Consider the following 14780-nt stretch of genomic DNA (forward strand, 5'->3'; position numbering starts at 1 on the left):
GTAATTTCCTAGAGACTATAAAATTCTCAAATTAAAACTTGGCTGAATTTCATCTCGCTTTCACTAGTAAAACCGAATTTACCGCAAGGATGCGGTAACCCTGCCTCTCCTTGTTAAGGTAAATGAAGTCTGATCTGTCCTGTGTGCAGATTGATTCTTAGGGCTGTTTGGATCTAAGACTTTTTAAGTTTTTGTGATATCGGATGTTTGGATATTAATTAGAAGTTTTAAATATAGACCGATAACAAAACTAATTGCATAAATAAAGGCTATTTCATTGGACAAATTTTTTAAACCTAATTAACCCACAATTAGCAAATATTTACTATAGCATCATATTCGCTAATCATGGACTAATTAGGCTTAATAGATTGGTCTCGCGAAATAGTCCAGAGTAAGAGATAAGTTTTATTAATAACCTATATTTAATACTTTTAATTAGTGTCCAAACATTCGATGACGGTAATAAAAAAAAGTTCCCGAACAAACAGGGTCTAAACCACCACATTGGAGGCATGGATCATGCAGGATGAAGGGCAGGAACAGATGAGGTCTCCATCTCAGGGACATGCAGATGCTCTGCAGCCTGCAAGCTCTGGCTGCTAGCTGACAGACAGTGGCTACCTGCTCTGTCTCTGCAACACAAGTTTACAATTATAGATGTAACTCAGATTTGGAGAGAATTAAGTAGTAATTAACCATTGGTCAACTGCACACTAGCGTGATAAACTACACGGGAACTGTCACAATTCTTGTCTGATACACGAGCCCCATTGGAGGCTAACATAGGTAGATAAAGACGTAATCGATTGATATGATATACAGCGCTGTCAGTTCATGTATCATATGGAATTATAGACGCCTTCCGTGGGATATCTCTGTCAGAGCAAGTTGATTTGTGTTACCGTAGGCAACCAATGACATTGCAGGCGTGGATGGAACTGGAAGCCATTTAGAGCATCAAACTACAGGACATGATCCAGTCTGAACGATATAAGTTATGAAGTTTATGATATTAACTGGTATCAGATAATACTAGTACTAATTACTAATTAGTATTATCTGGTACCAAATAATACCAACTGGTATCATCGAATTTTCTAATAGATAAACATGGCTTAAGTAAATATGCCTGCTCAAAATTGTTTAGGTAAAGGTAGACAACCACGTCCAGGGGAACCTGAGTAGATTTGTCCCACTTTAACTCATCCTCTCTTTGGATGGAATTCCATCACCTAGTTTTTCTGTTAGAGCATCTCTGAAAATCTGTAAGATCATATTCATGATCAATATTTTGTGATGAACAATTAGCTTGTAAATTAATAGAATTTGGTTTAGAAATAATTATGGTATTGGTGTCGGTGCGTGTAACTAATGTGAGTTAGGTTGCGATATATGTGCTCGGAAACAGTTGGTCTGTCTTTATGTGTGCAGGTGATTTGAGGTCAACTGTGGTCAATGGCGAGGAATATGACTAGGTTCAGGGAGGAACTGAGATCTGGATGGTCGGGATGTCATGTGACATGGTTGGACTAAAGTCGTGATTCTTGGAGGTCAATATCGGTCAATGACAGTGGGATCGTGACTAGGCTTAGGAAGGAGCTGAGGTCCGGACGATCAAAAATACCGGGTGATGATGTTGAATATAAGATGACACATGATAGATGCATACCATGTGGGATGAAATCGTAACGAGATTCGCATGGTATATGTGCAAGCACAGGAGAAGTCATGAAAAAATAGGAGTAAAAAAGAAGAATAGAGAAAGCGTACGTATGTATTTGTACGTATGGATACATGATTAGTTGGTTGATGCTGCCGTGTGTGTTTGTTTCGGTTACTATAGCAATAAAAAGGAGATATATGTATGTATTGCATCGCCATCAATGCTGTACGTGTGCAGCACGTCGGTGTCCTGTACGTATACGAGACCGATCACGGTGGTTCGGCCCGTGCGCACGATTTGGCTTTGGCCGGCCCAGGTGGCTTCGAGTACGAGTCCAATATAAATTCGTTATTAGTTAGAGATAGATTTTGTTGCTACATATAGAGACATTCCGAGGATATGTTTTCGGTGTGTTTTGTAAGATTTACAATTGAAAGATTAGAAGTTTAGAATAGTTTTTTGGTTTTAGATCGAAAGTTTTGAGAGTAGTGCTGTTGGTGCACTTTATAAATATCAGTTGATGCAATAAAATAGAGATTAGTTTTGTCAATTTCGGTAATGAAAAATTACATTTATAAATTATTTAATAAATAAAATTTAAAATTCAAAAAATTCTATTAGTGATTGCAGACAGAAGCCTAGATCAGCATCCAGTAGTACATACTCCAGGGCCCATCAATTGCTATATGCACCAGCCCATATAGCGCTACAGTTAACTTTAGCATTTTCTTCTGACGAGAACTACCGAACAGCCTATTGAAACCATTTTCAGCTTGATATCAAAATTAATTCTACTTCCAAAAATAAAGAAGCTGAACTTTCAAACTGGCATTCGGAGTACTTATTTAAATTTTTTTGTCCTTTAATTATATCCACTTGGAATCAGAAGCTTTGATTATATCAACTTGGGATAAATAAATCTTTTCAGATCCAGAAGTCAAAGAACTTTCAAAATATTGTCATGGTTTTACCTTAAAAATCAACAATGACTCATGGGTTTTAAATAAAAATTCAATAATTTTCATGGACACGGAGAACCTCCATTGGCACCATAGAAACCTGAGCCTTTGATGGGCTCCCACCTAGCCAACCCTATCTTTTTTTTTATAGAGACTATATATTGCTAACTTTCGGCCTCATGTTAGCCACAATTTTAATTTTTAACTTTAAATTTAAAGTTGATTTGGAGTTTTTTTTATCATAGTTTATTTTTCAGCATGTGCTTTTAGATTGATAAGAACACATATATAACATTTTTATTCGTAATTTTTTTTATTTGTAAATATGTCATTTCAGTTTTTCCCTTAAAGAGTGAAAAGATGACCCACCTTTGTTTTTTTACCATATTGCACTGGACCAGGCAAATAATTTAAAATTTTCCAGTTCAAGTTAGGACATTTCAGTGTGGACCATGTTGAATTAAACTAAAATACAACATAAACATTACTACCTGTAACTACTGACAAATATACAATATGTGTGTGACACCTTCATGCATGGCTTGTTGATAAAGAAGTGGTACTGATACTAAAAGGTGATTTCATTCACATTCACACTAATCCCAGTTTGGAAGAATCTGAAAAGGGCAGTACCAGGTTCATGCATGCTCATATTCTTCCTCCACTACACACTGGAAAATTCTCTCGCAACTTCGATTCTGACAAGATGCCATGCATAATGCAAAATAAACACATGCATGCAGAGAGAGCGGTTTTAATTAGCATTGGCCATGGTCCAATTAAAATCTTTTCCAAAGCAAAGGAAAAAAAAAGAAAAGAAGAGAGGAAAGAGGTTGCAGAAGGAGTGAGAGGTGAGATCAAGCTTTTCATTTAGAGCAAGAGATATGACAAGCTTTTCTTTAGGCCTAGCTTGCTCTCTCTTCTTTTGCATGTGACAGTATCAGAGAATATTTCTTATGGAAACATATTTATTCCCTCTCCTCATGCATGCCACTGAGGAGTTTTTTTGAACCAAAGATATTCCTTAAGAAAAGGAAGATTTTGGAACCAAAGCTAGCCTAGTAATGCATCACCTTATTAATTACCTAGCAATCTTCAGATAGTTTAATTTCTTGTACATGGAATATTTCTTGGCAAATGTGTATCTTGATAAACTAAAAAAATCATATCTGCCAAAAAAAAAACAAATGGATCAATGAAATAAGAACATATGCCATCTTTACAAATTGACCCTTTCATTCTTTTCCAACATGTTAGCTTCTTTTTCTGAGTATAAGACAAAAGGAAAAGGTGATGGTGTACAAAATTAACCAATCAAACCAATACAACAAAAGCAAATAAAAATGTATCATTACTACTGATTATTAGACTAATTAACATTCAAACACTTTGTCGGAAAGGCGTCGGTAAACAATGATCGCGGCAATGATCTTGCATCAATCCGCGTGAGCAAACCGACGATCGATTAACTGATTGATGTTCTTCCTTGTGATGTCACCTTTGTTTTGGTGTTTTTTTTTCACTCTCCTTTTTCTTTCTCTGCCTCTCCCTTTTGCTTTGCCTCAATATCATCTTTGTCTCTTTAGACATGTAAATTTGAGCACTCAAATGAAACTTCCATATCTCATTATCCAGACACATTGGGTGAAGAGAAAGATGATCAATGCAGGATGATAGAGAAGAAGAAGAAGTCCAGAGGAGAGAGAGAGAGAGAAGAGGGGAGAGAAAAGGTGGTGGTGGATTTTGTTGCAAACTTTGCCTTTTGTGTGTTTCTTGGAAGCCACTCCTCCTATATGTATATCATATATATATATATATATATGCTGCTATGGTTGATTGCTTTTGGCTTGTAGCCCTATAGTGCATGCATGTAAGTATATATATATATATATATATATATATATATATATATATATATATATATATATATATATGCTGCTCCTATCATGGTAGCAATGATGTTGTTAGGGTTCTGGTTGTTGCTTTTGGTTGCCTCTCCGAGATTGGCTACTCAAGGTGCAGCTAAGATACGTTTGCTCTTTTACCCATGATGATCCTGGCTGTCAGATGGCCAGAAGGATGGGTACTGCCATTCTGTGCCATCCTTACCACCTGATGTTTCCTGGAAGAAAAAAGAAAGTGAAAAATTTAAAAGGATTAAAGATTGTTATCCATGAGTGTGCATGTTAAACTATTAATTCAAAACAAGGTGTACATGAAAAAAAAATTACAATTATAGTTTACCTGTTTAATGTGCATATCTCAATTCTCACACAAGCAATGTATGTTTCAGGACCAAGTACACCGTCAAGTTGTATAACAATTGACATTGCAAATGTATGTTTTTACCCCTTTTTTTTTTTTGTAACAGGAGGGGAGGGGGTATGTTTTTACCATATTATGGTTTCCTTTTATGTGAGTTTTGGTAAACAAATTTCTCTATCATAATAAGAATGCCAATATGAATGGTTATATTTGCCATAATTTAATAATCAAGTTAGCTCCTTACAACTTTACATGTGCATCATAATAGAATTGACTTTCCAAATCTATACCGTCTTGTAATTTAAGGGAATATTTTGGGATGAAAAACCAGCTTCAACCATATACATGGAAAAATCGTTGAAAACAAAAGGAAATAAAACAAATGACAACTGGAATACAGCAATGATCCGCGGTTTTCAAAAAATAACCTGTCCTTTTGTGCATGCCTAAGATCAATCCAGGTTGACAGATTTTCCAAACCCATCCCCACTATAAGAATCACTGCTGAGCCCTCCCTGACAAAATAGTACAAGGTGGAGATGTAAATACATTGCAGGAGGCGGTAGAACTTGTGACCTTGTGAGTGATGAGCAAACTAATTTGTGGCAGTTCGTCGATCAGAACCGATACGTGCAGGCTAAACTCATCACAGATGACTAGTCATCAATAACAAGTAATGTCATGCGGTCTCATCTCTGGAACATGAATTATTTTCTATATGTTAGAACGGAGAACCTTTATCCGAAACCGATGGCCTGTCATATTTATTAGGATCCATGGTAGTGTTAATACTTCCTTTGTGCTTTATTTCTGAACTTAAAACTTGTGCCGGATTCCTAAACTTAAACCACGATTGCATTATTCTAATTAAGAAACAATGTGTATGCGTGTGTGTGTGAGAGAGAGAGAGCTAGAGATGTACGAGAGATATGGTTATTACCCCTCCTTTAGAGCGCCTTGAGGTGCAGCCCATGATCACCTCCTCCAGTCCAGAGGTTGACCTCCCATCAAACTTCCTCGGTTGGTGTGGCCGTTCATCCTCCTGTTCATCATCATTAATTTTCTCACAAATCAAACCAAACAGTAGGACTAATTATAAATATTAACAGTCAATACTAATAATTAATAATCTAAAGCTACGGACATCCTGACGTACGTGTCTTAACAAGGGGCACGTACAATAATGCCAAAAGATCGAAGTAGACATTAATTTCAACTATAGTTGTTGTTTAGAATATAGGTCTTAATTAAGCATGCACAAATTAGATGTTTAGCCAAGGTTATCATGACAAATAAAGTAATCATTTCGTTTATACTGCCTCCGTTTCATAATATAAAATGTTTGACTTTTTTAATTGTAACGTTTGACTATTCATCTTATTCAAAAGTTTAGTACAATATAAAAAATAAGAAGTCATGCTTAAGTTCTTTTGATGATAAATTAAGTCACGAGCAAAACAAATGATAGTTTCATAATTTTTTAAATAAAACAAATGGTCAAACGTTGCAACCAAAAGAAAGTTAAATATCTTATATTATAAAACAGAGGGAGTATATAGCTTTTTCATGTTTATAAAAAAGAGGGTTAAATTATTAATGAAAATTATCCTTAGCTTATTGACTCTGTGTTACTGTGTACGTACCTGCTGGTGATAGTACGGCGGCTCTGGCTGCCGGAGCATGACGGTGCCCTGGTGAGCCGGCGGCGGCGAGATCAGCGTGGCGATGGGGTCCGCCGGCGAGCTGACGACGTGGAACGTCGCCGCCACGCACTGCTGCTGCCCGACGTAGTGGTGACCCCGCCGGCGGTGGTCCTGCTCGTCGTCGTGATGGTGCTGCTGCTGGTGATGGTGGCGCAGCACTCGCTCGTCATCAGCCCTGCCACTTTGGTGATCTGACGACGACGCTCCCATTCCCGCCTGTGCGATTAAATTACATTAATTAATTCAACTTGTAAAATAATTAATTGCTTGCAAGTTATATATATGTAGAACAATATAGTGGTAGTAATTAATTAACCGCATATATATATATGTATCTATATACTTGGACAAATTAATTAAGTAAGTCCTGCACGACCATCACACCCGAGCTTTCGATCGATGGGTTATTACACCTGTCAGTTTTTGATGGTAGATAGGGAAGGTGAACCAATTTGGAAAGCGAAGTAAACTATACTAGCTACTATCGTAGTTTTTTTTCTCTGTTCATTCAATTGCTGTTAGATTGATCTAGCATGCATGGGTGAGTATATGCAGAGTGTGTCCGTATTAAATTAATTAGGGTTGCTTGTTGTTTGATGAAATTAAATTATACGTACTCCGTATTACATATATTCCAAAGTACAGCATTAATATACTATGCATATATATTGTCTACTGGTATATATATATATACCTACCAGATTCAAGATCTTTCCTGAAGGTCTACATGTGTGTGTCTCTCTTCGTCCTGTTTATGTGCGTTAGTAATTTTGTTCCTAATGTCAACTGATCATTTAATTGAATGAAAAAAACATGTCCAACTTTAATTCTCCATGTAGGTCGGAAATATCTATCAGTTTAGGTAAGATCTCATGAGCCCTAGCTAGCAAGAACTGTTCACCTGAAGAAATCTTTTTTTTCTGATGCTACCATTTGTATGGTCAGATTGATCCGGACGCAAAGAAAATTTTCCGCTGTCATGCCCGTACTCTCCCAAACAAAAACATCGCATCCTATTCCTACCTACATTTCACTGACCAAGAAAAAGGAACCGTTCATCTACAAGAAAACCTACATACATTGAAATAAACATTAATTGCATTGCTTATAGTGGTCCAATAACTAATAAAAAGTATATGTGGATTCGATTTCCCAACTAACCCAATATGTAAAGTCAATACATCCAATAGGACGTAGCAGTCCCGTGCACAGTCAGATAAATAGTCAAACGTTTAGGACAAAGATTAATTCCATGGCATTATATCTCAAAAAGGGAATTTATTGTGATATATGCCCAAGGATTTTTTCGTGTCCACATTATTTTCCACTTACATACTATTATTTTTGTTTATATTTTCTTGTATACTTAATCTCGGTCACGCACTAGAGGTTTAACACATCCAACGGCCGATAAATAAAGCGAAAAACCTCAACGGTTACTATAAATCTTGTCTCGTTCCCCCAGGGGCTGGCATGGACCGGGCGACCGGCTAAAACTGATTTGGTGTAAAATGCTAAATTTAAATGCAACTATGCTAAAGATATTTGAATTTGGTTTTTTCTACATGTTTCATTATAATTTCATGTGCTTCGACGAATAAACGAAACATCACTATTGTTATTCATGCGGATTCCATTTGAATTTCATAAGTTCTTTCTTAGGTAGTTCATTCGGAATATCCCAAAATTTCCCCTTCATCTTTTTAAATTAGCCGTGATATTTTAAACCCTCAGTTTGATAGTGTCAAAAGGCAAAACTATCAAGCTATACCTTTACAATGTACTGGAATAATCAATCCAAATCCCCAAACTATGGCAAACTACTAGAAAATTGATCAGATTCACTCACCTCCTCGAAGCTACTCCTGAACTGCGCGAAGCTGAATTCATCAATGGCGCCGCTGTGGAACGCCGCTGCGTTGACGACGTTAGAGGAAGCCATTGGCGCCACCGCTGCTGCAGCTGCCGCCGCCGCAGCAGCAGCTACAGCACGGTCCCTCTCCGTCGACCTCCTGCCGGTCCCGGCACCAGGCGCGACGACTGACGCCGAGGCGGTGGCGGCGGCGGCGTCCCCGGCGCCGCACTGCCTCGGCTGCGTCTGGTAGAAGATCTTGGAGACGACGAGCTCGCCGTCGCGCTCCTCCTCGGCCTCGCCGAGGTGGTACTGGTGCATCACCCAATTGGTCTTCTCCGGCTTGCGGTGCTTCCCGAAGTTCGTGTAGAGCACCAGGATCTTCTTGCACCCGCGCTGCCGCCCGCCGACCACCACCGGCCGCGTCTTCCCGGTCTTGTGCCACCTCGTCTCGCTCCTCTGCTGCGGATGCTGCTGCTGCTGCTGACGCGCCGCCGACGACGACGACGATTCATTGCCGCCGGGCGAGGCGGCGCCGGAGGCAGGGGCGTCGACAGCTGCGGCGGCGGCCGGCGGCTGGATCTTGCGGCGCTTGCGGGTGCCGGTGGTGTACGCCTTGGACGGCCGGTGGAAGAAGTGCCTGCTCAGGCCATCCTTGCTGACGCCTGCATGGATGATACACACACGTCAGCACGCATGTGTGCGCCATTGTCGCCCATGTCACGTCTGTTTGCACTGGCTAGCTACCTGCTATATACTATCTGTTTCTCTTTGCAAGAGAGAGAGAGATGAGAGAAAAAAGAAAGGAGAAACAAAGATGAGAGTGATGATGATGCAATGGTCAAGCCATTGGGTGCTGGAGGATATAACAACCTTGAGAGGAGGACAAAACCTAACTTTGGAAGATGTGTGTGTAGGGGGCTGAGACAGATCTCATGTCACATTTCATTCTCTCCTTCCTCTTCTTCTTCTAGAGATAGAGAGAGATTTTTTTAGAGAGAGAGAGAGAGAGAGAGAGAGAGAGGAGATGTGCTGCCACAGCAACACATTAAAATTGACTTGCTACATGCAGTACATGTACTGGAAGATTTGGTGTAACACTGTTTCCCTTCTCCTATAAGCTAGATTCCTACCGTGCATAACACACTCCTGCAGATCAATCAATTAAATCTACCTTATAGATACTAATCTTTCTTTTTTTGTGTGTGTGGGGAGTATTATGCTTGGATATCAAGTATCACACATTAAAACAATTCTAGAAATGCGAGATATGAGGAAGGAGATATGAACCGAAACAGAAAGGAGGAAGAAACCGAAAAATGGTGAGAAACTGAAGCCAGCAAAAGAAACAGAAAGTGCAAACCTCCAAAAATAAGGAAACCACAAAGAAACAAATCCAACACCCCTCTGAAGAACTAACCGAACTTTTGATGATTAATTAACCTGGTAATTTCTCAGGGTGGGTGTAGCAGATGCCATCCTCCCCTTCAATGGTGGGTATGAACTCGTCGATGAGCGGGTGCGGCGGCAGCGCCACCGCCGCCGCGCCGCCCGGCCGGACCTTGGCCTCGAGATGCTCGATCAGCTCCTGATCCGTCGGGTCGAACTTCACACCGGCCGGCAGCCCCACCCAATCCTTCAAACACGCACGAAAACAAATTCAGACAACAGAAATCCACCAGAATTCAGAACACATGTATGTACGTACGTACCAGCTTCCGGTCGATCTTGTGGCCGCACCTGGGGCAGCAGCTCGACTCCGACATGTACTTGCGGTGCTCCTCGATCCTCGAGCCGATGAGGCGGCGGTGACCTCCGCCGCCGCCGCCGCCGCCTGCTTCTGCTGCCACTGCAGCACCATCCATGGCCTCCTGCAGCTCCAGCTAGCTTCCTCTCGCCGAGACGACAGGCTAGCTAAGTTTCTGCCTCGCTACCTACCTGTGCATGATCACATGTAACACAAGCAGGAACGAGGGGATCACTCACATGGGGAGGGAGAGAGGTAGAAGAAGAGAAGAGGAGGAGAGAGAGAGAGAGAGAGAGAGGAAAGGGAGGGAGCCAAGAGGGGGTTTTGATCAGGAAGCAATTAATAAAGATTTGGAGACCGGAATTCCATGTGTTGATATGGCTTTAACCGAAGGAAGAAGAGAGAGGTTAGAGAGAGAAAGGAAAAGGTTCTCCAGGCACACACGAAACACCTTTGGACATACGCCAGACCAAGCTGTCCCTCTAGGCTCTCTGCCTCTCTCTCTCTACCTAGCTCCACCTATTCCTGGAAGAGAAAGGGACACACAGACATGTCTACACCTATGCTGCTCTCTCTAGCCATCTATCTTTAGCAGGGTTATCAAAACCTGCTTACTACAGGTATCTCCGGAATTCACCAAAACCGTCGATAAACAAACAAAATCGATGGAAACACAAACAAATTAAGGCCTTGTTTAGTTGCCAAAATGTTTTGGCAAAAGGGTCACGTCGAATGTCGGAAGGAGTTTTTAGACAATAATGAAAAAACGAATTTAACAACAGCTCGCCTGTATACATCCATTTTTTTTTATTTCGGGAACTTTAAAAACTTAGCTCTGAAATTCATGCTCGAGATTTGAACCCAGGACCTTGGGTGCTACTCAGGTGATTGCAACCACTAGGCTACATGCCCTTGCATTAGCACATATTAGTTACTATAGCACTTATGACTAATCATGCACTAATTAGGCTCAAAAGATTCGTCTCACGATTTCCTCCATAACTGTGTAATTAGTTCTTATTTTCATCTATGTTTAATGCTCTATTTAAGCATTCAAAGATTTGATGTGATGTTTTTAGGAAAAGTTTTGGGGAACTAAATAGGGCCTAATTGTGTCAAAAATTTAAAATTCAGGTTGGATTTTTTAACTTGACCAGAAAAACCAAACAATTTGTGTTATCGGACCTTTCTGTAAAATTCGGATTTCACGGAATCCGGACTGGTTTTCATCGATTGGGTAAACCCTGATCTCGAGTTGATACAGTAGTAAATGCAAAATTATTCCAATTGATTCTCCAGTAATGCTGAAATATGTGTTGCATTGGGTTTTGCTATTTTTAGGATGTGTGTTCATTACATATTTTAACTAGTGTTTGTCAATAAAAAGTTCCTTCTTTACCCGAACACATTCTAGTTTTGTTTTACTTGACACTACAGTTTGGAGAAAAAAATACAGAAATTGCATCGAAAAATTCATCCTATGTATCTATTATTGTATATTATTACCACCATCCCAAAAATCAGCCCCTGACTCTTTTTGGGACAGAGGTAGTCATATTTTACAAAAACATATGTGGTGTATTAAGACCTTAGTCCTTCATTGTCAACTAGAAAAAAATGCAGCACACAACCTCTTAAAACCAATAAAATTTTGGACTTGAACTTTGAAAACAAAACATAAACACATTTGTCAAATCATCGTATGTGTGTATGTGTATATATCGAAATGCGTTGAAAGCACAATTTAGAAACCAGTGCATTATCCATGCATTTTTACTAGTACATTGAAAAAAAAGAAAAAAGTTTTAAAGTTATACTAGTTTTATCTATCGTGTTAATTTTAGGAATGAGATTCCAATAGCAAAACATGTAAAGGATAAGAAAATCACCATACGTTCATGCATAAGGCACGCAAGGACAAAAATTAGCATAGCGGCGGATCCACCACCTGTCATCCATAAGCAACAGAGCCCAGGATCAATATTGAAAACAGTTTACATAGGAAACACTCAATATTGGTTGATCTGCCCAGTCTCTTAAATTTGTACTGATCTATCATGGGTAGCACACACATCATGGGCTAGAAATCCTCTCTACAAATAGCAACCCTTAGTTTTACTCGTTTCAGTTTTTGTAGCCATCAGCACAACTTAAAAAAAATGAAAATCGGTTTTATGCTTTTGCTAGTAGACTCCGCCACATGCACGAGGAACAACCTTAATTAGTCACGAGCATTGCACGAGCTCAAGCATAAACCAAAAGTACAAGGGGATGGAAGACAAGGCAAGGTGGTGCTTGGCTCTACATGTCGTGAACCATTACTGACTCGCCTTTAAGCGCCCTGAATCATGGGGGTGGTGCATGTGCTATTTTTTGTTTGTATGTGAAATCATACGCAATTCTTATATTAGGACAAAATTCAAATTTAATTTTTTTTATTAGATCCATAGAGATCACCAAAAATAGTTGGTAACAAAATGGTTTTTGAAACTCTAACTGTCGGGTGCATGTAAATTTTCTGTTTACATTTACAAATCTAACTATTAATTAAAAATTTAATTATGCTGACCCTAACTTTGATTTCTTTCTAATAATACCAGTATTGAGTAATAACATTTTCTATAATTGAACAATATTTAGTTAGCCTGGTCATGCACTAATTTACATACCACAACCAGGCAGAGAAATAGCCATGTTGAACAATGATACAACTATTGCCATGTTCTATGGCAAAAAAAAAAAAAAGCAAAACAAATAAAACTACACATCAGGATCGGAATTCAATCCTACAAAATGGATCGACTTTAATAGGAATGCAGTAGTTGAAAATTCCCACATAAGCTGCCAAAGAATTGAAACTAGACCCTCAAAAACGGAAATAACACCTTTTCTCATGGTGTGTACGATATACCTACACAGATTATGTTATGAATTTGTTTCTTGACAAACTAATTATTTGGATTTGATATATATGCTATATGGAACTAAAATACTCTCTACCCATCAAGTAAAGTTTGACAGGGTCAGCTCCCAAAGATATTAAAAACATGAAAGCTAAGTAATTATTTTAGCTAGCTCATGTCGACACGGAGATGTTATTCTGTCAAGTGATTGTTCATCCACCTGATGCACCTTCAAGACCAGCTAGCGCGCTAGAGATTGTAGTGACATCCTTGATGAACGGAGAGATCCTGTGAATGTGGCCGTAAGCTAGGATTAAGAGATGATCGACCAGGTTTACAAGATGGTTATAACACAACTTAATTAAATCGAAGACCAACAGCCAATTTTCGGGGGTAATATATGGGTGCATTTTCATTAAATTGTTTCACAAACATTAATTAATTATACCTATGGTACATTGAATGCTTTCACTTTTGGTGCATCATATCTCCCCAATTTTTTGTATAAATGTGATATATATTTATCATTATGAACACCTATTAATTGTGCCAAAGCATTATTTGTTTGGCTCATCAGAGGGTAGGGAATTTTAAAATAGAGTTTCACAAGCATGTCACCACGGTGTATTAGTAACTTTTTTTTCAAGAGGCGCAAAAGCTTTATGAACATTACGTCAAAAAAAAAAAGAAATAATGTATAACACACATAAGGGGCATGCACCTTTCTCTCTCTCTATACACACACACACACATACACACACACACACACACACATATACACACACAACATTTTTTATTCTCAGACAGTAGAGACAATATAGAACGCAAATTGTGATATTATCATAAACAAATTCAAGAGAAAATATGTGTGCCTCTGCTATGGTCAATCCTTGAATTCAAGAGCTAGTTATCATGAAAATCTAACTTATCTCAAATGTTTTTTTTTTCGAGAGAATCTCCAAATGTTATAATAATCTCAACCTCACATAGTAATTATACGTATAAGTCTTACATTATGTATAGTTGTTTAGTAACTTAAAAAATTAAACACCGAAAAATTCTTCAAATGAGGTAGGTAAAAGTGTCTCAAGAAAATGCTTATACACATCACTTAAATTATAGTGTCTCGAAACCATCTCATTAGTAAAAAAATTAGGTTATTTCGAGCATCTGGAGATTACCAAGCTCCTAGTTTTACATAATAACTCAAAATCTTATCTACAATGTAACATATGAACATGAGGTTTTTGGTGTAATGCACCATCTTCAACAAGTTCATCTGGAAATAACATACTTCTAGAAAGATTAAATTATTTTGGGACAGAGAGAGTATTATATTAAGGATGAACAGAAATATAAAGCTAGCTAGTTGAAGGGTGATGAAGTGCTCCCAAACTACGGATTAATATCAATGTCTTATATTTAAGAACATATACTTTTGTGCTAAACTATTGCGCAGCCAATTTTTTTCATAGTACATTGAATGATTTGATGAACGGTGCATCTCTAACATTTTTTTGTAAACTAATGTTAAAATTCTGAATTATGGAATGAATTAAGTGTTTGCGTCGACCATATATGAAGTATATATTTAAATTGTAAGAGGTTAAGTTTACATCGTGTTTGCAATGATATATATGTATCCTTTTTTAGAAAGCAAAAGGTCCAAAAGGTCTTTTTATCTC

At 38.6% G+C, this 14780-nt stretch overlaps 1 protein-coding gene across 2 annotated transcripts; it reads right to left on the reverse strand.

Annotated features, from left to right (window-relative positions):
* Positions 1 to 4565: 4565 nt before the first annotated feature.
* Positions 4566 to 10554, reverse strand: LOC102715031 (NAC domain-containing protein 75-like). Of its 2 annotated transcripts, XM_040525629.1 has the most exons (7): positions 10158 to 10554; positions 9889 to 10081; positions 8443 to 9110; positions 6534 to 6809; positions 5831 to 5932; positions 5319 to 5405; positions 4670 to 4747 (listed from the first exon to the last, which is right to left on the reverse strand). In XM_040525629.1, the coding sequence occupies exons 1-6, from the start codon at positions 10308 to 10310 to the stop codon at positions 5343 to 5345; spliced, it is 1455 nt and encodes a 484-aa protein (XP_040381563.1). In that variant the 5' UTR covers positions 10311 to 10554; the 3' UTR covers positions 4670 to 4747; positions 5319 to 5342. The 2 variants fall into 2 exon arrangements, with proteins under 2 accessions (XP_040381562.1, XP_040381563.1); XM_040525628.1 differs by lacking the exon at positions 5319 to 5405 and having other exon boundaries at positions 4566 to 4747; positions 10158 to 10552.
* Between the last annotated feature and the right edge of the window lie 4226 nt (positions 10555 to 14780).

The sequence above is a fragment of the Oryza brachyantha genome, chromosome 6 (assembly GCF_000231095.2).
Source record: "Oryza brachyantha chromosome 6, ObraRS2, whole genome shotgun sequence".
Classification (NCBI taxonomy): Eukaryota; Viridiplantae; Streptophyta; class Magnoliopsida; order Poales; family Poaceae; genus Oryza; species Oryza brachyantha.